This window comes from Apis florea, unplaced genomic scaffold (assembly GCF_048593485.1).
Source record: "Apis florea isolate Af1SG1 unplaced genomic scaffold, ASM4859348v1 contig_2293_pilon, whole genome shotgun sequence".
Classification (NCBI taxonomy): domain Eukaryota; kingdom Metazoa; phylum Arthropoda; class Insecta; order Hymenoptera; family Apidae; genus Apis; species Apis florea.
This window is the reverse complement of record NW_028256554.1, coordinates 3966770-3989224: the sequence shown is the minus strand read 5'-3', so window position 1 is coordinate 3989224 and position 22455 is coordinate 3966770. Positions and strand designations below refer to the sequence as shown.

Genomic DNA, 22455 nt, shown 5'->3' with positions numbered 1-22455 from the left:
TTACAAATATAAATGAAAAATTGATGTACGAAGGGAAGAACGTCTATTAACAGTCGTATTTTTGCAGATACAAAATAACTGCAAATTTATATTTTTTACATCGCTAATAAAATTAAGGAGGAGAAAAACGTCGTATCGAAAAACTATAATTGTTCGTCCACAATTTTCTCATCTTAGGATTTGATGCAATTTCATCGTGGTACTTTCTATTCGCGAAAGTAAATAACTTTTTTTTCCCGATCGATGCTTGAACAAACAACGAAAGTTTGTAAATTTTTTTTTAGCCAAGATATGAAATTAATGATACAAATCGGTCGCAATCTTTTCTTCTTCTTCTTCTTCTTCTTCTTATTCTTTTTCTTCTTCTTCTTCTCGACAAAAGAAAATCAAAAATAAAAAAGAATATATATATATATATTTTCCACGGTCGACTCATAAAACAGAAACGTTCATCAACGTCAATGTAAACGTGATATTTGCCTGTTTTCCATCGAGTTCCAGAATTCCTTATCTCTATATATCACCGTGTTGTTCGCTGCACACGAGAAATGCAATTCTTTCAATACACGAGCGATCGATTGTAAAAGAATGAAAAAAGAAAAGGGAAAAAAAGAAATTATTCGCTACCACCGGTTGGTTTCGATAGTTTCCCGTCGTTTGCTCGCAATAAATTTTCGAAACGAGGGTGTTAAGCTCACGCAGCGCGTGCCTCGCCTTACTCTCGCGCCCGATATAAATGTTTATACGTGTCTCGCAGGGCAAAAGGCAAACAAAGCGATAGTTCCTCGAGGGTTACGAAAGGGGTGAGGCGCGGCAGGGGGAGTAACGCGCTTGAACGAATAAACCACGGTGGAAACTCGTGAACGGAAACTTTAATATTGCCCCCACGATTTGAAGAGAGCAAAGGAAAAATTTATTGCCACGTTTTCAAGACGCCCGCTCACGACTTCCCGTCAAAGAATAATATCGTTAAATTGTTTTCACCATGGTGGCGTTAAGAGGGGAGAAGTTGTAACGCTCCATCTCTCCATTTAAATTATCGTATATACAATTCTTGCTTCGAATATTTCAGCGAGAGAGATCGAACAGAAAGAAATCAAACTTTTTTAAAGCTAAAGTAACTTTATAATAACAATAAGAGACACGTTATATCGAATCTCACCTGCGAGATTACGTTCGTTCGAGAAAAATTCATATTTCCGTCGAAATTCATAGATCAAATTTCAAATTTTCGGATAGATTTTTTTACACATTTTTACACGAAGATTTTTGTCAACGACCGGATTCCCCATAAATTTCCCCCGGAATTTCGATAAGGCGAGAGCAACGGCACGACTACACTTTCGACGAGATTAATTGTCAACTTTTGAACCGTTTCCAATAGGGCGGGAACCGAGACGATACGAGCGCCCCTCTATTCAATGTTACGGAATAAGGCCGCCGGCCTTCTATTTATGCGTCTAGGATTCCAGCCGAAAATCTTCACCGGGGCTTGCTTGGCGAAAAGGCGAAACGCAAACAAAGCGATAGCTTTTCACAGCGCGCCGAGGAACACCGCGGAAACGAACGCTTGACGGGGAGAAAATCTTGAGATACATCCATCCTCCTTCCCCTCCCCGGTTGGCACGAGGGGAGGAAAGAAGTCTTGCTGGCGCTGCGGAAGTCGTGATCCACGCAGGAACACGAGGAGGATACTCGTTTCTAAAGGAAGGAAAGAAGGATGGACGAGAAAGATCCCTTCCTCCGTGGAAGAATTGTCTCCCGAGAATTTACAGTTCCTACACCAATTCTCTGTCTCCATTTTTTGCATATGTTCAGCCTGTCACCCGACCACCCAGCCCAGAAACTTATTTTCACGGACTCGGCTGCCCTTGCGTTCTCTCGCGCTCCTCGTAAATCATCGATCCTCCCGCCGGGAGGAGGAGGATTGAAGCTGGATCGTCGACCAGCTCGGGCTCCAATATTTCTTGGGAAGGGTGGATTGCATATGTCCGGTTGATTCGAACGATCGTTCGAGGGATAACGAGGCTATGCGTCATTGAGTGGCTTCGTTGTTTAGGAGGATCGTTTGTGTTTATTCGGGACAGAGCGATGTTTGATCATTGTTTCAAATCGTGGAAAGAAGAGGATGCGATTTAAAAATTTTTTTTTTTTTCTTTTTCAATCACAGTCGATTCGATCGATCGTTGTTCAAGGGATAACGAGACTATGCGTCATTGAATGGCTTCATTGTTGAAAAATCATTTCTTCACTACGGTTGTATTATTTCGAATCGTGAAAAAAGAGCATACTACATTTTTTTTTTTTTCAGTCGAACATTTTTTTGGGAAGGGTGGACGTTACGTCGATGTTGCCAGTCGATTTGATACATATAATACAATCGTAGAAGAAGAAGAAGAAGTGTAATTTTAAAATTTTGACAAAAAAAAACTTTTCGCCGAAGATGATGATGAGGATAAATGCTTGGATCATGATTTTTTGAAAATAAAGTTGTGCAGAAAGATGAAAGTTAGCGGATACGCTGATACTCGTATATATCACTTGAGGACCCACTTGTAGGGAGTGTCAGCCTCATATAGTCCATACATCATCGAGGAAAATAATCTCCACGAAGTATAACAAATACGAAGTATATATATATATTTTTTTTTTTTCGTAGTCGACTCTTTTTTTGATAGCTCTGCAACTTTCCACCCTTCTCCGATTTAATTCGAAGAGAAATCTGACAGTTAACTCTGGCAAAGGCATCGAGACAGCGGAAAATTGCAATATGTAAGACAGAAATTGCAACGATAAAACAGAAAATTTACTTCTTTAGAAAAATATAACAAACCTATTTAAGATTTTTCTTATATTATAAGAAAAAGAAAAAATGACCTACCTTAGAATTGATAATCAGAGACATTTCTTTCAATTTCTTTATGATGCCACGACGTGTTCGTTCTTGATTAATATTCTCGAGTATCCAATCGATGACATCTAAAAATATATATATATATATATAGACTTAGAAATAAATTTTCTTTAATAGTTGTGGCTAAAGTATTTCAGCGAACGTGCTATTTATATTCAATCAATATTATCTTGTGGATTGAATCGTAGAAAAGAAAAGGATAACTGGGATACCATCGCAGGGATACGTGATTGGGTTAGCTGATAAATGAAGACGTTGTTACCAGTAATTTGATATTATCGACGATTCTCTAGTATCTACCAATTTCATAATACGAAAGATCATAGGTTAAAAGAATTTCATCCTACCTGACTAGAATAGCTGATAAATTTTTTTTTAATAAAAATGTCCTAGTTTTCACAACAATTGTTATACAAATTGTATAAAACATATAAACGTGACTTTTCAAATTTTCGCTCTCGAATTAATTCCAATATTTGACAATTTTCTTTCGAACGTATTCAACTGCTACATTCAGAGTGGCCTAGATATATTTCTGACTGCTCGCACTTTCCAAATAAAATAAAAATTTTCCTAAATTTGATAAAAAAAATTTCATTCGATCGTGGAAGCGAACCTCGATGATATAAGTCGAGTTAAAAAAACGTTAATTTAAACGTTAATCCAGGGCGCTGAATCCGACAAATTGAAAAATATCGAGGAGAAGTTGCGCGTTAAAAGAAGCCCCGTAAATCATAGGATTTAGCGGGGGAGTAAGGTCGCGAGGCAACGTACCTTGGGGATACTTGTTAGTCTGATGTTCCATAAAGAGAGTGCGTAACTCGTCCTCTTGGGTTTCGGTCCAGAGGTTGCGCGAAACTTTCTTGTTATCCGTTTCCGCGTTGTAACCCTCGACGACCTCGGTCGCGTCACGAGTGGTCTTCCAGAAGAGCAGCTCCATGTACGCTTTCCGGTTCTTCTGCGCGACTTCGATGAAACGGCGGATTATGAAGACCGCGAACTTTTGCAGTTCCTGCAAAGGGGGAAAACATCTCGTTGGATCGGGGGCAACTTCCGGCGGCTGTTAAACGACACGCACAAAGAAATGTAAATACGACGGCAAAGTTCTCGCGAAGTCGAGAGGGGAAAATAGCTCTGAACGTTGAGGGATACCGCGAGGAAAATATTTTGCACGGGTATCATAGAGATTTGATCATGGAAATTTTCTACCTTGTGGCCGCGATGTTTGGACTCGAGGATTCTTTGGAAAACTCGGAACATCGACGCTTGGAACATCATCCCTGGCATTTTGCAGTCCCACGCTATCCGATGAAGCATCTTGTTCACGTAATGATTCACCTCGTCCGTGTTCTTGTCGAATTGTTGCAGGAGAATCAGCATCGCTTTCACGATCTTCACATTGGCGAATCTTGGTTTGTTTAACCACGATCGAAATTAATATACGTTTGTTAATTCGCGTTCGTTAATTATATTACCTGTGGACGAAATCGGAAAACTTGAAATCGGTTTCCACAACTGTAGAATATGGCTCCGCCTCCCTTTCTTCCTCGTCATCATCCTCGTCGTCTAAGATAAAATACACGTTAACAGTTCATTCGTATTCTCGAATATTGTTCAACAATTTCATTAGGAGATCGTATCGAAATATTTTTCTTTTCCATTATTTACCTGGCTCATCGTTAAGAAGACTTTCGACGTTTTCCTCTTGTTGCTTTTCTCGGTTCTGCGTAACGTTTTCCTCTTCGATTACTGAAAACAAAAAAAAAAAAAAAGGAAATCTTCACGTATCTCTCCAAAAACGTATGGCGGGAATAAATCGCGTGTCTCGTCACAGTGAAAAAATATACACTGTGCGGCCGAGAAAGGAATTTCGTGGAAATCTGCCATAAAATCTCGATACGATCGAATCCATTCGGAATTCGAGCCAAAGTTTCATCATCGAGCAATCGAGTAAAAATAGAACGTCACCGAGAGCCGTGCATTCGCAGTCGACTGTTGTGTCGTCGTGTGGCGTGAAAACACGGCAACGACACGTGCAAAATTTCGAAACGCGCGCGACGCTATTTCTTCGTCGAGGCGGGCGACGAAAATTCCCCCAAACAATTGCCAACCTTCCCCTGAATACAGAGAGACCGACCACGACTCTCGCGGCCACTCTATTGAATTCGACTGGAGGAGAATCGATGGATGTCGGGGGGGGGGTGGTATGCTTTTTCCACGGTCGCGTGTTCCAAGACTCGACAAATCGTGGCTCGTGCTTCCGCAGCCCTCGATCGTTCGTTAAAAATCCATGGAAAAAGAAAAAAGGAAAGATCGAGCCACGTGGATAGGAACAAAATGGAAGCGGTTGGATTAATTTAAGAGAAAAAATTTCAAAAACGGTTTTGAAACGGCGAAAACGAAACGGGCGAAAACAGTGATTCTCAATCTTACAGGAGGATTAGATCACGGTTTTTCACGGCTGAATCGAAAAACGAATTTGGGGGTAAGAAATATCGAGAGTTCGGAATTATTTGGTTTTGCAACTTTTCAACCTTTTTACTCTCAAGTGTGTTCTTATTGAAAATAGACATAACAAAAGGGTAAGATATTTTTTGGAATATCATCTTCGTCTCATTTCTAGTTAATTACTTTCAACATTTATTTATTTTAATATTTCACGGTGATATTAGAATGATATTCTTTCTTAGAATTTGAGGATGAAATTACAGAGAATCGAAAATTATTCTTCATCATTTTTGGTGATCGAGGGGAAGGAAAATGAGAAAGAATTATTAGCAATTATTATCAGAATGTTAGAAGATTCAGGAGCGGAGAGAAGTTGGAGAACACTGAAACACTGAGGGAGAGCGTTCACACGTGTTACGCGGTAATGCAGAATCCGATCGAATCGGATCCCGTAGGTTTCCTGTCCTCCCTCTTGTTTTTTTCTCTGCATTGCGGACAACCCGACCGGCGAATTAAGCGGCCGTGGAAAGACGATTACATTTTCGACTAGTCCGCCGAGGCGAGCACCAGGCTAGATACGATGGCCAGGGAAAAATTGCACACGGTGGAACCGACGATTGGATCGGCACAAAGCTTCGTTACGGGGCAAATTTTCTAAGGCTTCGCGGCCGCTATCCTTTTTCCTCGCTTTATGAAAGTCACGCTAGAGCGAGCCACGATTCGTCTCTGCCCTACCCAACGTCTCTCTGATCGTTAACTTTTCGAAATAATATACTTTTTCTTTTCTCTCTCTCTCTCTCTCTTTCGTTCGAAAAATTTGTTCTCGAAGAAATTTTTATCATTTTAGACATTAGAGGATCCAAAAGTTTCAATTCGAAGGTTGAATATATTAGATATAAATTTTTTGTTTAAAAGTAGCCGAGTCAAGTGTTTTAAATCATCGTGTAAAGTTCTGTTTTAAAACGTGTCGTGTTGTTACGGGGGCAGAGAAAACTTTTCTCGCCGTCCGAAGAATTCAGTTTGCTCAAGTGACGTTGACGGCGATGCTATTTTAACCTAAAGTTTTAATTGTTCCTTTCCGTGGTCTTTTGAACTCGCCACCGGTTCGAGATAAAATAAAACTCGCGAAGAATTTTCATCTGAAATTGAAAATTTTAGTAGAGAAAGAGTTAGAAAGATAACGATTTTCTGAACGATAGAGTTCGGAAACTAATCCATTACAGCCTGATCACCCATATTTTCAATGCGTGCATCGTTATACAATTTTTAAACAGGATGATCAAACGATTTAACGATTGAAATTTTAATATCAATAATAATGCAAGTTCGTTAAAAATATTTCACACGTGGTGAAATTTTAATGAGTAAAAATATGCATTTAAAATATTTTTCAACCAATAGTGTTAAAATCGAATTTCAAAAACACGGCGAAATAAATGAAATATCGAATATTACAAACATACAATTTACGTTATATTAACTCGTCAAATGTATATGCGCATTATTGTAGTATGCACGGTGTATTAAAGTTTTATAAATAAGTATTATTGAAACGACGAGGGGGAAAAAAACGATTAACGCTGATCAGACTCGATAATGAGATATCGTTTGAAAAAGTAAAAGAAAAATAATATACTCGGTTGCTGTAACGATAATTGCGTTACAATTTCATTACAATTTTTATCTCTCTCGTATACGCGAGAAAATAATAATATATTAATCCAGATTCATTGAAACAAGCGCACCCCAACTGAGTCCACGTAAATTCGCAAATTTACAACTTTATCTCTGTGCTCGTGTGTCATCGACACGTGTAATCGTACATCCTCGATCATCGAAGGAAACAAAAAAAACACCGGTTGGAAAATTATGAATTTCTGAAAAATTTATCTCGCTCAAGCGAGCGAGCGACGTTATTTATTTTCTACGAAATCGAATAAAACATTAATCTCGTTTGTTTGGCTTGCGCGTGAAGAATTTAATAATGCCCAACGTCCCTTCCGCGTTCCATTTCGCGTGGAGGGCCGGAGTCACGAATTAACGATGCACACCATTGTGCTGAAAAATATCTTGGAAGAAACGCGATTCTATTGATGATTCTCGAACGAGGATTCGAGATATTAAAACGAAAAATTGTTAACCTTGATTATTAAGAAGGACAATGGATGAATATTAGGTTTCTGAAAGTTTATTCTTTTTTTTTAAAAGTCGCATCCGAGCTGGTGGTAAATGATGAAAAAATAAATTCGAAAGTTTATGGAAGCTGTTAGAAAATGTGGAGTAAAATAAATTCAGGATTAAAACTTATTTAAAACCGAAGGCCCCGTATGCGTTATGGAGTGTCTGTGTGTAAAGCGTACACCTGGAAATATTTTCAGAAAACTTTGCTTGCCAGTGTAAATATGCAAATGATGTTTCTCTTGTTTCCGAAATGTTTTCCACTGTTTTTCCAAAACAATTTGCAGTTATGTTTGCAAACAACTGTTTGTAAACAAATATCCGTGCCTCCTTCGCGTTTGCAAAAGGGGGAGAACAATGCTTCTTGTCATCCATTTCAAATGAGTACCAAGAAACAAAGTTCTTCCCCAAGTGTTTGCAAACATTGTTGCCTAAGGAGCAATTTGGCTCGTGGAATTATGTATAATTTTTGCGGTTTAAAGAGAGATAGTTTCTGAATTTTCTGCACGAGTCGAGCTTATTACGGACATTAGAAAAAAACTTTTCGACAAATGTACTCACAGATGTGAGTGAGAATCCGTGTTATTGATATTAAATAAAAAAAAGAAGATTCTTGTTTCTTCGTTGGACGATCCATTTTGGACGGTTTAATTTCGATTTTATCGAGATTAATATTTCTGTAATCACGTGCAGCCGTTGTCAATGCGGAGAATCGATATCTTGAAATATTTATCGCCTCCATTCATAGTCCGAACGTATTCGGCGATCATAGAATGGGAATTTAATCTTTATTACAATGGAAACGTTGTTAGTTGTTCATTTCTGATTGAGAATCGTTCGAATTTTAATCGATTCTATCGTCATTGTAATCAAGAAGAAAAAATTTTTTTCAACTTTAAATATCAGAGAAAAAGGAAAGACACATTTGTTTTTTTATTTTTATGCAATGATATTTTCTCTGTTATTGTTATTGTTACATTTATTCGCACGAATGTGCGCTCGAATTTGTTAACTGGCCTAATCTTGAAATATAATCTTGTTGTTAAGTGCAAGATAGTTATAATGTAATTCATAGGTATTAGAATTGTAAAGGTCTCGAATTCTATCTAGGGATTGCATATCTATACAAGAGTTACGAAACTGAACACGTTCAACAATGTTCGAACCTCTTTGAGATATTAGAAACAATATACAGGGTGTTTCCCACAGGGTTTAATCCACTCGGACAGATTTTGGAAAATATATGGAGAAATATGAAAAAAATGTTTTAAATAAAAGTTGTTAGATGGCTAAGATATTTGTTAAATGTTTACTTTCGATTCAGATGATGTTACTCTTCAGCGTTAATCAGAAAAGTTAGTGATACATTCTTGAAATTTTTATTAATCGAACTTTTGTCAAAGCAAAATACCATCTCCTTGAAATCTTACAACTTTTGTTTAAAACATTTTTTCTCAGAGAGATTAAAACGAGACACCCTTTGTACATATATAACACGATATATCGATTAGTTTGATTGATTTCTCGCTTTAATTAAAGTATCTTCCGTTTCAAAACATTTCTTCAATTCACATGATAGTACAATGAATATTAAAATAATTTTTGTTTCAATAAATGTTAATTTGTTGATCGAAAAATATCATCAGATATATTTTTATTAATCAATTGTCAAAGAATAAAATGTTTGCAAGCCATTTATCTTAGTTATCCTTTATCTTTAGTTTGATAATTATCGATAGCAAAATTATCTCGAAACGAAATTTATCATAGCTTAAAGCAAGCTTTGGTATTTCGTGATAAATAATGAAGCGTTTAAACAATTTTACGCGATACGTGGAGTAAGAAACAGTGTCTGATTGCCAAACTCGGGCTCTGATAGATCAACCATTTGTGCATGTACGTGTATCCGTGTACATTCTCTCGGATCAACGATTACCAACGGTGCATGGCCAAAGTCTGCCGATAACTTAGGTTATGTCTCGTTACGGGCTTATCGATCGTCTCGACAATTCTACGGTGACGTATAATGGCGCACCTGCGTGTACACAGGTGCGTGTGTATGTATGCCCATACAGGTGTCCCAACTATACAAAGGCGATTTACACGCGATTATAGTGTTGCTCTTAACACGTCCATGACGATAGAATTTCGACGTATCATTGCTCTGTGCAAAGATTCTCATCTGATATTCCGACCCGAAACTACAGTGGCAACGATTATTATTATTTTATCGGGTCTATTTTGAGAGAAATATATATTTTTTGAATCACTTTCCGAAGAATTAAACTGATATTTTTGTTAATCGAGTTTCGACCACTCTTGAAAATTCTGTAATACGATTATGAATATTAATATCTTTTCAAATATTTACATGCAAAATTTGATGGAAGTCTTAAGTTCAGAAAATTTAATATAGTTATATAAAGTCTCTAATAATATAATGAAGATTGACGTTCATTTACAACAAGTCGCCAACAAAGTCAAGTAATTTTATGAATCGAAGAGGTTTATATTTAATCAACCTACGGAACTACAATATATTTTGATGTTGCAAAAAAAAGGAAAATAGATCAACTGCTTGTTATTTATATCGTAATAAGAAAAATAAAAGAGATCGAGAATAAATATGTTAGAAGACATCGTAAATCGAATATTCATTAAACTTTGAATAAGATATATCGATGTAATCTGCCTTCCAATTTTAGAAACTTCTGAAATACGTCTTGATATAATTGAGAGAGGGATATATCTGTAGAACCTTTAGTAATTTACCAAAGTATTCGTGCTATAGATCTTTTGGAACAAACGAGAAGAAGCAATTCAATTATTAAAGTTTAATCTGTAACTATGCATTGTGTTCAGAACTGATCCAATTAATCGGATCTATTTAGTTATCTGGAACCAGTAAATAAGACGAACCTATTCCAGGATTGATTTCAATATATTCTGACAGTTTCGATCTTTCCCAATTCAATATCTTTCCCTGAAATTATTTCTATTTTTTTCTGCGATCGAGTAAAATGTAAACTGACAGTACGAAAGGGGGCAGAGTTACGACGGTTAAAATTAAACATTCCAACGAATATAAAACCGAATGAATAATAAAACAGGCATTATCCTGAATGTAAATGCTTAAAACGTACAACAGTCGTACATTTTCGCAACAAATGTTCCATAATACGTACTTCGAGCCGAGAAAGTAAACTAATTTATAAAACGTGCCACAGTAGATGAAAATAATTTAATACAATCTATAATTTCCCGAAGATTTATCGTGCAAATTAAATTTACCGCGGCTGGTGTGATTAATGGCAACGATTACACCAACATTTATTCAATTTTTAAATTATTTTAATGTACAGGACAGCGATGTAATTGTTATTGATAATGAATAAAAACGAATGATTCACGTTTATAGGGGCGATAATAAAAATTTTAAACAATTTTATTATCGTATATAATTTTTAAATATTGATATCGTTATATTGGATAAAGTTATATTTATTTTACAAATCAAATAAAATATGATTCAAGATATTCGATTAATATATTTTCATAAGTTTTAAAATTAGAAATAATGGAGTTTGAAAATTAAATACGAACAATTATTGTACTTATAATTCTCTTCGTTTCTAATAAATATAACTGCGCAATGCTACATAATAAGTGATAGAAAACAATGAAAGTTTCGTCTTCTACGTCTGACCAGTAATAGCATTGTACTACTGTAGGAAAATTGATAGTTATTACACTGTAAATTATGGTACTTGTGTAAATTGATATGTACAATTCTCGCATAGAATGTACAAGACTTTATCAATGTTTGGATAATTGAGATAATTTTTTCCTCGATAATAATAAGATCATTTCAGATAATAAGATTATTTGTTCCACGAAATAATTTACATTTCAAAAAATACCACGTCGTACAAGGCATGCACCACGCGGTTTATAGTCTGCTATCATGAGTTTTATACACGCTCATTACATTTCATTCTAACTTCTATCTGTAATATATCATTCTTTATTACCTACTACTGCTTCCTATTACTTCGTGCTTTTCTGTTTATTCGTATATACGTGTTCTATCTTTTTTATTTCGACATAAATAACGCCGTGCTGATAAAATATTCGCATAAGTAACATTTCAATATCTTTACAACCAACAAACGTATATAAAATGTATAATATTTTGTTTTGAAAATATTAAAATATTTTCTATTACTATAAAGAATCTTTCGTTAAACTTTTTAATTCAACCCACCATTATTTCATTTTATATTTCAATTTGCCACTTTTAAACAACTTGGAAAACTCTTTATCTTTAATACATATTTAATACTTCCATAAAACACTTCCAACAATTTATCGCGCATTAATAATCTTCTAAGAATTTCAACGCACATTCTTTCCAATACTTTTTTATTTTCATTCTATTGATAATGGACCGTGAAAATATTTAAGAGAATTATCAAGATACACACTTGGGAGAATGCAAAGACTCCCAATCGATTTCGTCTAGCCTGCAGAACTTTATTCCTTTTACTCGTCACTTTCACGATTTTATTCAAAATAAAAACTATCCAAAAAAAAAAAAAAAAAAAAAAAAGAAGAATACAATTGAATGTTCAACAACATTCAACAGAAAAATTTGTTCTTCCTCTAATCAAACGCATCGATTCCCTTCCGAATCCCTCACGTATCAAACAAGAAAAAAGATCTAACAACAAACATCACCTCGCCTCTCACCAAACACAAATCACTCAACGTCCACTCGTATCTAATCCCACCCCCTCGAGCAGCAAGCCGGATTGTACGTATTAATTGTAACACGGTCTCCGCGCAGATAATATTCCACGACAACAAATTATAATTAGCATTCTCGGGTGCTTCTCCACGCTTACTTGATACCGATCTCTCGTTACAACCGCGATCCCTGATTCCCGAAACATTAAATTAGCCGGTATCGCGAGCGTTAACACGGAGCATTATACGATTCCGTTACACGGGCAGAGAGGGTGGGGCAGGAGGAGGAAAGGGAGTAATAAGTGTTGCCTAACGTGCACGGTGTTGTACACGGCCGAAGGTAGTAAATAGGCTCGGGCCTATCGAGAAGTTGAGCACGGGTTGAAAATAAGGATGGAGAGGGTGGCGAGGAGGGTGAGATGGATAGATAAAGATAGAGGGGGGAGGGATGGAGGGAGGGCGAAGGGATGAAGGTAACTCGGTTTATTGTAGCCGAGACGGAAATTCTCGCCGCTCCGAGCCCAGGTGTAATTTGCGAGGAGATAATAACCGGGGACCATGGTATCGAGAGTATCTCTCCTCTTTTTTATTCACACTATGTATTGCATTTAAAAAAGGCAATCTCCGAAATAATTTGCGCGGGATCGGGCAGTCGCTATTCCCCCCCCTCCTTTTTTTTTTTTTTCCCTCCCCAAAGCGAGTGGATGCATGGAGTTTTTCCCGGAAATAACGCGGAAAGAGTAAGTGGCGGAAGCCAGGACAGAAACCAGATAGTAACCGCGCTCTCGTGAAACGAAACGGTTTACAACAAGCGGGATATTTGTTGTTCAACTTGTGTTTAATCGTGTAACATCGCTTGTTGAATATTGCATGTTTCTTGCAGATAATTTGTTATGTGCGACGTAACGTGTCTAATTTCAACTTGTGAAACGTTGGCAAAACTGGATTGTTTTGTCCTAATAAGGATCGTATAAATATGTATACGAATCGATAGGAGGACGAGAAAATCTTTTTTAATAAAATCAGAGAAATGGATACCAAACTTTTTTGAAAAGTTTAAATTGTACCGTTTCTTCTATACAATTATAATTCTTTGGTATTACGTCGCTTTTGATTCTCTGTCGAAATCAGATTGTACATTCTCATCACTGCTGTCACTCACTTTTAACAAATAAATTTCACTCTGCTTCTAGGAAATGAACACCTCGCTGACGTACTCGTTCGAGGAAGATTTCACTTTGCAACTTATAAAAAACGAACGATTCGAGAATGGTTCTTTAGGGAAGGGATAAAAATGAAATAGACCGGTGATATTTTCCATGCTTTTTTTGAATTATTTGAAAATCTAACTCGACGAGCACGAGTTTCCATTTATCTTTGCTATGATAACGTTGGTTTCCGTCAAGGTTCAGTTAACCAGCTTATTAACGTAATTAACGCGAAGAGGGCCCTTCCGGTGTCGCCGCGCGAAGAAAAGAGGCTTCGCTCCCTCGCAATTTGATACGCGCCGCAAAGCGACCAGCAAGATGACGGTTCTGTACTTTTCTCTTCCACGAGACGTCCTTACGGAGGGGCTTTTTCTAGAATATGCGCACCCTGCCGCTCTTTGTCCCTGTATCACCGCGCGAGGGTTAAAGTTAGAAAGAAGGCTTTGATGCTCGCCGTCCACCGCCCTTTCAATGTAAACGACCGACCCAAGTATTTTTTTCTTTTTTTCATCCTACATTCAATATAATACTTTCCCTAAAAGAACGTTTTAATTTTTCTAATTTTGACCGTTTACTTTCTATTTGCACGATCTGTCTCCGTCTAGCACAAGTGGTTGTTGAGTTGCATATTCGCTGAAAACTTTCATCGAACTTTTACGATGCATCCCCTAGTTCGGGAAGAGGAAATTGAAAAAAGGAACGTTTTTTCTTTTCTTTTTTTTTTTTCTTTAGGTTTTCGTTAATTTAATTTAAAAACATCAGCGCCGCGTTGAAGCGAAATTTTTTTGTATTTGATAAACGATAGAAAGTTTTATAGAGTTGCAGAAGGAAATAGAAAGATTCTATCGGATCAACACCGTTGCTTCGTTGTTGATTTATTCGAAAGGTAGAATTTTATGCGAGCGTTCGCTCGCCTCAATTGTAGTCAGATCCATGGTTGATGAATAGGTTCGGGATATATCTCAATCGAAATAGGTATGTAATTTGTATTCAAATTCACGGTGTTTCATATCTTGTTTACCTTTCTCCTTATCCGAGTGTACTGTCTGGGAAATCGATAGCCGATGTATTATTACCGATCGATCGGATTGAGCTGATACCCAGCTTGCCTAGATAATTCACGTCCACCTGTAATTCATGAACTAAGACTGTAAAACTTGAGAGAGGGGAAATGAATGAATTGTTTAATCGTTGAAAAATTTATAACACACTCGCAGGGATTTTTCAATTTCGACTGGGATATTTAAATGACACGTTTCAAACAATTTCGTAAAACAATCGTGTAATTTTATTGAAATTCTTTACGATACGGTTTTCGATATCTAGAAAAAGAAACCGAAAAAGATATTAAGGGTGGAAAATTGAATGAAAGGCAACGTTCAGACGCAGGTTGCAAACTATCGTTGCAAAAGTTGAGAATTTAAAATAGTCGGCGCAAGATAGCAACTCTCGTGTTGCCACACCGGGTTCGCAATTTGATACGTCTGACAGCTAAACAGGTTATAAACGGGTAACTTTTACTGTCAACCTGCTGAATAACAATCTCGTGATTTCATTATTACGAATTCAGGATTATATTCTACCGTTTGTTGAAAGTTTCAAGAGGAAGGTGCACGAAGGGACGTATAAGAAGAAAAGAAAGTTTTCACTTGCGACGACCGAGACGTTAGAATTCCGCGTAGCGCGTTACATAATGGCGTATCTAACCGGAAGATCTGTCTGTTTCTTTTTCTATTTTTCTTTTTTTCTTTGGAAGAGCAGGGGAAAAAGAAATTCGAAATCGATAACCTCTTCTTTCATTATATTACGTCATGCTGTACAATAATACAATTTTTCTGAAATCTCCCTCCTTTCGATAGAAGTCTAAATGGAGAGATAAACAAAAAATTCTTATTCTAAAGTTAATATTTATCGATACCAAACTTTCCAAATTCTTCTTTATAAAAAAAAAAAAAAAAAAAAAAAAAGAATTACATCCATTTCGTTCTCTCATTTCCATTAACGCTCTAAACGCGAGCGGAGAAACTCGCGATTCTTAAGGAAACAACAATTTTTCCTTTTAAATTAGCCCGCTTTCACCGTGGAGCGATTTTATTGACATTTTTCCAATCGCAAAGGGCCGGGTCGTCCGAGCCTTTTTATTCTCCCTCCTCCTTCCCTCCCCTTCATCGCGATCTTCAGCAGGGCTGCAGAAACTGGATTAAAGCCTGAACTGATCTTATCCGCCGACGTGTTAAACCCTCTCGTAGCCGCTTGATCGCCAGAGCAGAAGAAGTCGTCGTTATCGAGTTTTCAATGAAACCCATTGTTGGTTAATACCGAGCCGAATCGATTATTCTCCGACCGTCGTTTTCAAGAATGGAACGCCGATGAAGAAGGCGGGCGAAAGTGCGGACCGTACGATTTTCACATGCGGGTCGACGAGGGCGATATTTCCTTCCCCCCCCCCTCCTTTCTTTTTTCCCCAGAAAGAAGAATATAATGCCGATACAGATTATCCGCGAGTCACGTTTCGAATGGCCGGTTTTTGTTATCTGACCGAGGAGAAAGATCGACACAAGTTAAAGAAACGAGAATAAAATCTTCGGTCTTCGAGGATTAGATTACATCGTGAGAATCGTGTCGAGAGGGGAGAACTTTTTCGCTCGCGATCGAAAGAAGATCGCGATTGGAAAAACAATGACATTCAAAATGCGCGAGAAGAACGAAGAGAAGAGGACACGTGAGGATCGATCGCGATGCTTCGATGTATGTGATTTTTGGAATGGAAGTAGATAGTATGCGGAATATAACGATACGTTGACTAAGTAGCAGTTCAAGGTGCAAGTAGTATAACTTGGGATAATTCTGACATATAGTTTCTTTTATCGGAAGAAAGGTGATTAGTGAAGTTGAACGAAATATAGCTGAACGATTTAGGTATTCAGGTTTTCGGATATTGATACAATTCGGTAGTATAATCTAGGATAATTCCGACATACGGCTCTACCAATCGTCCACACCGATAGAATAGCAATTTAACGTAGAATCGCTTTCCAAGTGACGCATTGTCCACGAGCTATCGAGTTACGCTCTATTATTCGTCGATTAACTATAACTCACGCATTAGCGTTAACTTTAATTTGATTAAACCGAGTAATACATCGTGCTCGACCTAGCTCAATTAATAATAACGTTTTCAATACTCGAGCAAAGTATGCTCGATATCGACGGGAACACGCTTCGTCCGCCTCTTCACTCCTTTCAAATTAAATATATTTCATCCGTTTCAGATTACCATATTATCTCACGTACCCATTCACTATATACTTGCTCGCTCGACTCGACAGTAATACATATATTATACGTTTCGAAAACCGATCAAGAAAAACGTTTTATATCCCTCGGTTGCACGCAGTTGAAGTAAAAAAAAAAAAAAAAAAAAAAAAAGAAAGAAAAAAGAAGAGCAAGGTGTTTATGATCGTTTGACGCCGCGTTTGAATCCGACTGACTCTCAAGGGGAGAGGGGGAGCAACGGTTGCCTCGGTAGAGGGGTCACCCTAGCTCCAGACCAATCTGCTCGTTCCGTGGCAAGCTGAAAATTCCGTATTCAACGGGCGTCACGGTTCGGCACTACTATTAGGCCGGTAACTACTTATTCAAACCGGATCGTTCGAAACCGTCCTCCTCCCCCCTCTCCCTTTCTCCTGGCAGCCTGGTTGTCAACGCGATCACGTCCCTGGGTAGAATCCTTCCCTCCCTCTCTCTCTCCTCTCCTCATCCCGTTCGACCAACACCAGATGCGCCACTTCCACCAGCATCTCACCGGTATCGTTACCGGCGGTCCACCACAGGTCCACTTCAGCCTCCAGTCAGGATTACCAGAACGCGCGCACAGTATCGGTCTGGGTATCGTTATCGGTGGAGAAGGGAGGGGGGAGGTTAACAATAAGACTAATGTCGCTAACGTCACAGCTACGCCCGCCGCTCTTACTAACGACATCATTATCGAACCGGTGTATCGCTGCAGTTATTGTTGGCGCCGGTAACTTTATTAACTCGGACGGTCGACGAGCAGGGGAGAGGTGTTACAACCTCTGGAACGAACACCGGATCCTGGCTTTACACCGGATTATGCATTTACGCGATGCCCGGGACTCGATATCATCGGGATTTAATCTTAACGTTCGTCGAGCGTCGAGCGCGGGGACAGTGCCTCTCATGTCCCGTATGTTCTGACAAGGTTCGATTTTTCGAACGATTTTTCCTGCCGTCGAATTGTTTCCAATTGATTGAAGTTTCGATCTGATTCGCTTCCTAAATTTATTAATATTAATTATGATGAAGGAGCACTCTCAATTGCGTGTGCAATTCTGCGAAAGGAAAGCACAAAGGTATCGACGTTATTCCTTCCAACGATCAGTCGTTTAAATCCCTCTCGAAAACGTTTGAACGACTTGGTATCGTGCTGAGTGTTGAGAAGCACTGGAGGACACGCGAGGTTATTATCAAAAACATCTGTGATCGTAGTTATTAACGTGTACGACCACTCGAGGGGGGCCGTGCAGTTATCAAGAATACGTACGCCGTGGAGTGGCCTTCCAGTGTAACGAGTGTAACTATTACTATCGGTGCGCCCACCATTGTCACTTGACCTAACCTTTTTACCGTAACGATGCAGCTTCCCTCGCCACCCTTCCAACCATCGGACGCTCTCGTCTCCCGCCACGTTGTTTAGATGCAGTTTTATCGCCCCCCCCCCTCTTCCCCGGTTTCAGGATGCGCGACGACGGGACAATTCCTGAGTTGGCCAGAGGAATGGCCAACGAGATCGCAAACACGGTTTCCGGTTTACGTGTCCCCTGTGTATATCGGCGGCCATGCTGCCTTTGCTCTTTCCGCTTATTTCGCCTCGTTTGCCGGCCACCGATGCCATCGTATCTCGCGATATATATATATATATATATATATATGGATGGATTGCCACCTCCTCTTCGTGTCTTGATGCCACTGTAGGTGAGCTGGATCGATTTTGTTGAAAGAATCGTTTTCTATATTTGGAGGAAAGGATTTGTTCGTTTGTTCTTCTCAAAGATCCAAAGATCGAAGATGTTGGAAATATTTTATGTTTTTACTTTAAAGATGGATGGAATGTAGAATAGAATATTGCGTTAGTATGATGATTTTCGGTGGAAAGATTTTATTCTTGTTTCTTGAGGCCGTGTTAATTGTTTTGGACAATGTTTTTGAAAGATGGATCGATGTGTTCGTGTCTTGCTGAGTAGACGAAGTGGATAGATGAAAGAGGATAGCTCGAGTGTGAGAGAAGATTCAATCGTATCGATTCGAATAAAATTTTGAGCGAAAAATTTGGTTTATGGTTTAAAGGAAAATAGTGTCATGGATATGGTGGATATATTTTGTATTTTTTGTAAAATTACTAATTCAAGAGTGTGTTCGTAGGATAATGATTTATTAAGGCAATAAGTAAAATGAAATTACTCATCTTAATCGAACGGAATGGTATAATAAAAGAGTACGTCGATTGAAAAATATCCATTTAAATGAATATAATAAAAGTTGAAGCGCCGTGAAACCAAATAAAATTCGCAATCCGAGTCCCAAACGAGTTCAAATGGGAAAACTTTGATTAACTTATGAATATTTTCCAGAAATCGTAAAAATAGTTAGATTCCGGTAAATCACGTTGAGATCGAGAAATGCTCGAAATATTATTCAGATCGATTCGAATCTTCATACACGACATAAAATCACTGTATAAAATTCATAAAGATTTTACAATTCCTTGTAAAATTGAATCGAATTAGAAATTCAAATGAATCTTTATCTTTTTCCTTTATCTTTTTAACTGGATAAATCCACGTAATATTAATTTTAATATCTTACATCTTATATTAAAAATACGATAAAACGTATGGATGAAATATATTTATCCGCTAATATTACCAAAAGAAACAAAAATTCACGTCTCTCGAATTGTCGTCATCTTATTCTTTGAACCGAGAGAACTGCGAACGCACAAGTGGATAACGATGCTCGTCTCAACTAACGAACTTCGTAATTAGTTGATCCATTGACCGATACGTGTCCACCTTTGGTGGACGGACGACCGTGCGACGCCACTCTACGAAACTCTTTTGAAAATCTATTTTCTTTGAAAATAAATTTTTCTTTGCGTTGGATCAAATTAAAAAATATCGAAAGGATGAAACGTGCATTTCCAAACAATTCTTTGTATCTCAAAAACCTAGGTCTCCTTCAAAATTTCTCTTGGTTCTAACTTAATTAAATCACGAATTTATTTTCCACTACTTTAAGAATCATCAAGGTGTTTTCAAGGTGCACACTAATTGGAACTGTGACGAAACGAAATTATCGTATTTTGTATCGATGAAAAAATTATATTTCACGACTATTCTCCATCTTATGTAACAATAATTCTCGAGTTGTATATAATCGTAACATAGTTTCTTTTTTAACTCGAATCTCGACTATTAGAATCGATTCGACGTTATTAGCGCATAGTTTGCGGTTTCCAATGTCTAACGCGGTAATTAGCTTGTGTATCGGAAAGGTATTATTGGTATTATTATCGGATCAGATACGCGTTGATCAAGGATCCCGCAGTTCATCCTTTCAAAATCCCTCGTAGTTTGCACTCGGTTGCGCTACACTGCCGCGGCTATATATTTTCCATGTTTAATTACGCGTTAAAGATCTTCCATCTGTTTTGAGTTGTGCGGGGGATCTGCGACCACATATTCAATTTCGTGATTATGGAATACTGTGGAAATAGGGACGAAACATTAAATGGCACGTTGGTTAAAAAAAAATTCGATAATTCGCTGAAGTATCGAAGTTTATATATTATATTCTTAATACGATAAGTTATTTTTTTTTTCTAGTTGGAAATTAAAAGATTGGAGATTAAAACGAGAAATATTTTCATATTGAAAAAAATTATTCTATCCAAGTTTACGTAATAGTACGTAATTATGCGGAGGCAAGTTAAATATAAAGCATGGTATATTTTTATATGCAACGTGTAAAAAATAAAGTTCCAATTATCCAAAGAATTGCAGAAACACGTTTCTCGAAAGCATCATCTCGTAGCATTACCATATCCACTAATAAAACAAATTATTTTAGAATGCAACGCTCATCTTGAGTACAAATTGCTAACATTTTCCTCCCGGTTATATATTTCATGCAGTTTGTAAGAAGAAGATGCAAAGTTAAATTAGGAAAAGCGTAAGCCATAAAAAATAGTATTACAGAGGATTTCCAAGTTCGACCTACATAGGGTTGAATTATAGTTTGTTCCAGGTAAAAAGCAGAAATTTAAACTGGATAATCATAAATTGGAAAAATTGTTTTCTAAACCTTTTAATTATTTAAATTCCAATAAAAAATTTTGCCTTATTTCTCCGTCCTGTATTCGTTTCATAGATTTTTCGATAATTAAAGCATCAAATTATTAAATATAATAAAAATATTTTGACACGTTCAATCAAATAAGCAACAATTTTATAATAAAAAAAAAAAATCGTTCGAAAAAAATTGCAACTGCACACGATATTTCCCCGAATTTCGCTTCGCAGTGAAATTTCGTCACAAATTTTTCACTTTTATTCACCGCTCTATATACCTTCCTAGAGAAACGATAAAAAAATTAATATTGCTCTATTGAATCGAATCACTTTCGTTATTTTATCAATGCGGTAAACGGTATAGAAAAATTTACGCAAGTAAAAGAATCAAAGTAGAATCACAGTGTGTATAGAAAGGGATGTAGTGCCTATTAATTATTTATAGTAATGTGATATTGATCTGTCTGGCTGGCTTCCACGAGATTGACCATCCGTAAACCCCATATGTACTACCGCACGGGATTCGAAATGCATGTATGATGCGTTCTATCATTAACGATGGTCGTGTTGCCGCTTATTGTTGAATTAAACGAACCACGTTGATAAATAATGCAATTGTTCCATAATGTAAACACGTAGTATATAATGTAATAATATATAAATAATTATTAAATAATTCGTGAATAAAAATTTTGTTCGTTGAAAATTTCGATATTTCCAGGTGAAAAGTAAACGATTTTTGATCGTTATTTCCTAAAACCTGTGTATATATGCAACACTGTGTACATAATCACAATCGTTCCGCAAACAGCAATATCATCAAAATGGAATGCCTCGCTACGAGCTGAACGCGATTACTCGCAATTATTAAATAAGGATAATTGATATGACGCGAGGTGAAACCACGTAGCGGCAGGGTTGATAATGCCCGAAATTGATAGGGGGAATTTATTCAACGAGAAATTATTCAAGTGTTTCGAATGTTTCATGGCAAAATTACACGTACACGAATATTTCTAAATTCATTAGGTTAATGTCGAATCGGGTTGGAATCGTCGCGTGTCATTTCGGGGGACGGTTTAATCAATTAAATGCAATCGACCCAATCGGCTCCACCCGATTCTCTTCAAACTTTCAACATATTTTCGAGCGATACTCCTAGATCAAATATTAATTAGCATTAATTTAAAACGTACACTTTGTGTACATGCATCCGTGTATAAACTTCGTAACGAAACGATACAATAATGAAGTATTCGCGTCAAAGGATCGAAGTCATTAGTAAATTCGTCACGTATTTTGGATATTTGGATGGTGTATGATATCCTGATCAATGTTTGATCAGGATGATTTTTAATATCTCCATTATTCGTACAATTTTTTCTTTTCCTTTTTTTTTTTTTTTTTTTTTCAATTTTATCATTCCACGGACGAACGGTTTATACAATTTCGTACGGACACGTACTCTTTACATTCATTGTGCGTATTAAATGTCCGGCGATATTATATGATTCATGAAAGCATTGCACGTCTCTGCACTTTACGCATGGGAGTTAACACGATTCATTCATTAATTTCTTTGAAAAATTTT

At 37.3% G+C, this 22455-nt stretch overlaps 1 protein-coding gene across 2 annotated transcripts in view; it reads right to left on the bottom strand.

The window, feature by feature from the left end:
* Nucleotides 1-22455, bottom strand: part of timeout (circadian regulator timeout) — a 175250-nt gene that overhangs the window by 10312 nt on the left and 142483 nt on the right. For both annotated transcript variants that reach the window (XM_086904052.1, XM_086904051.1), the window contains 5 exons: nt 4583-4663; nt 4390-4480; nt 4124-4322; nt 3689-3926; nt 2882-2979 (listed from right to left, as the gene is read on the bottom strand). In XM_086904052.1, the coding sequence (XP_086760178.1) occupies nt 2882-2979; nt 3689-3926; nt 4124-4322; nt 4390-4480; nt 4583-4663 (707 nt within the window). The remainder of the gene's footprint in view (nt 1-2881; nt 2980-3688; nt 3927-4123; nt 4323-4389; nt 4481-4582; nt 4664-22455) is intronic.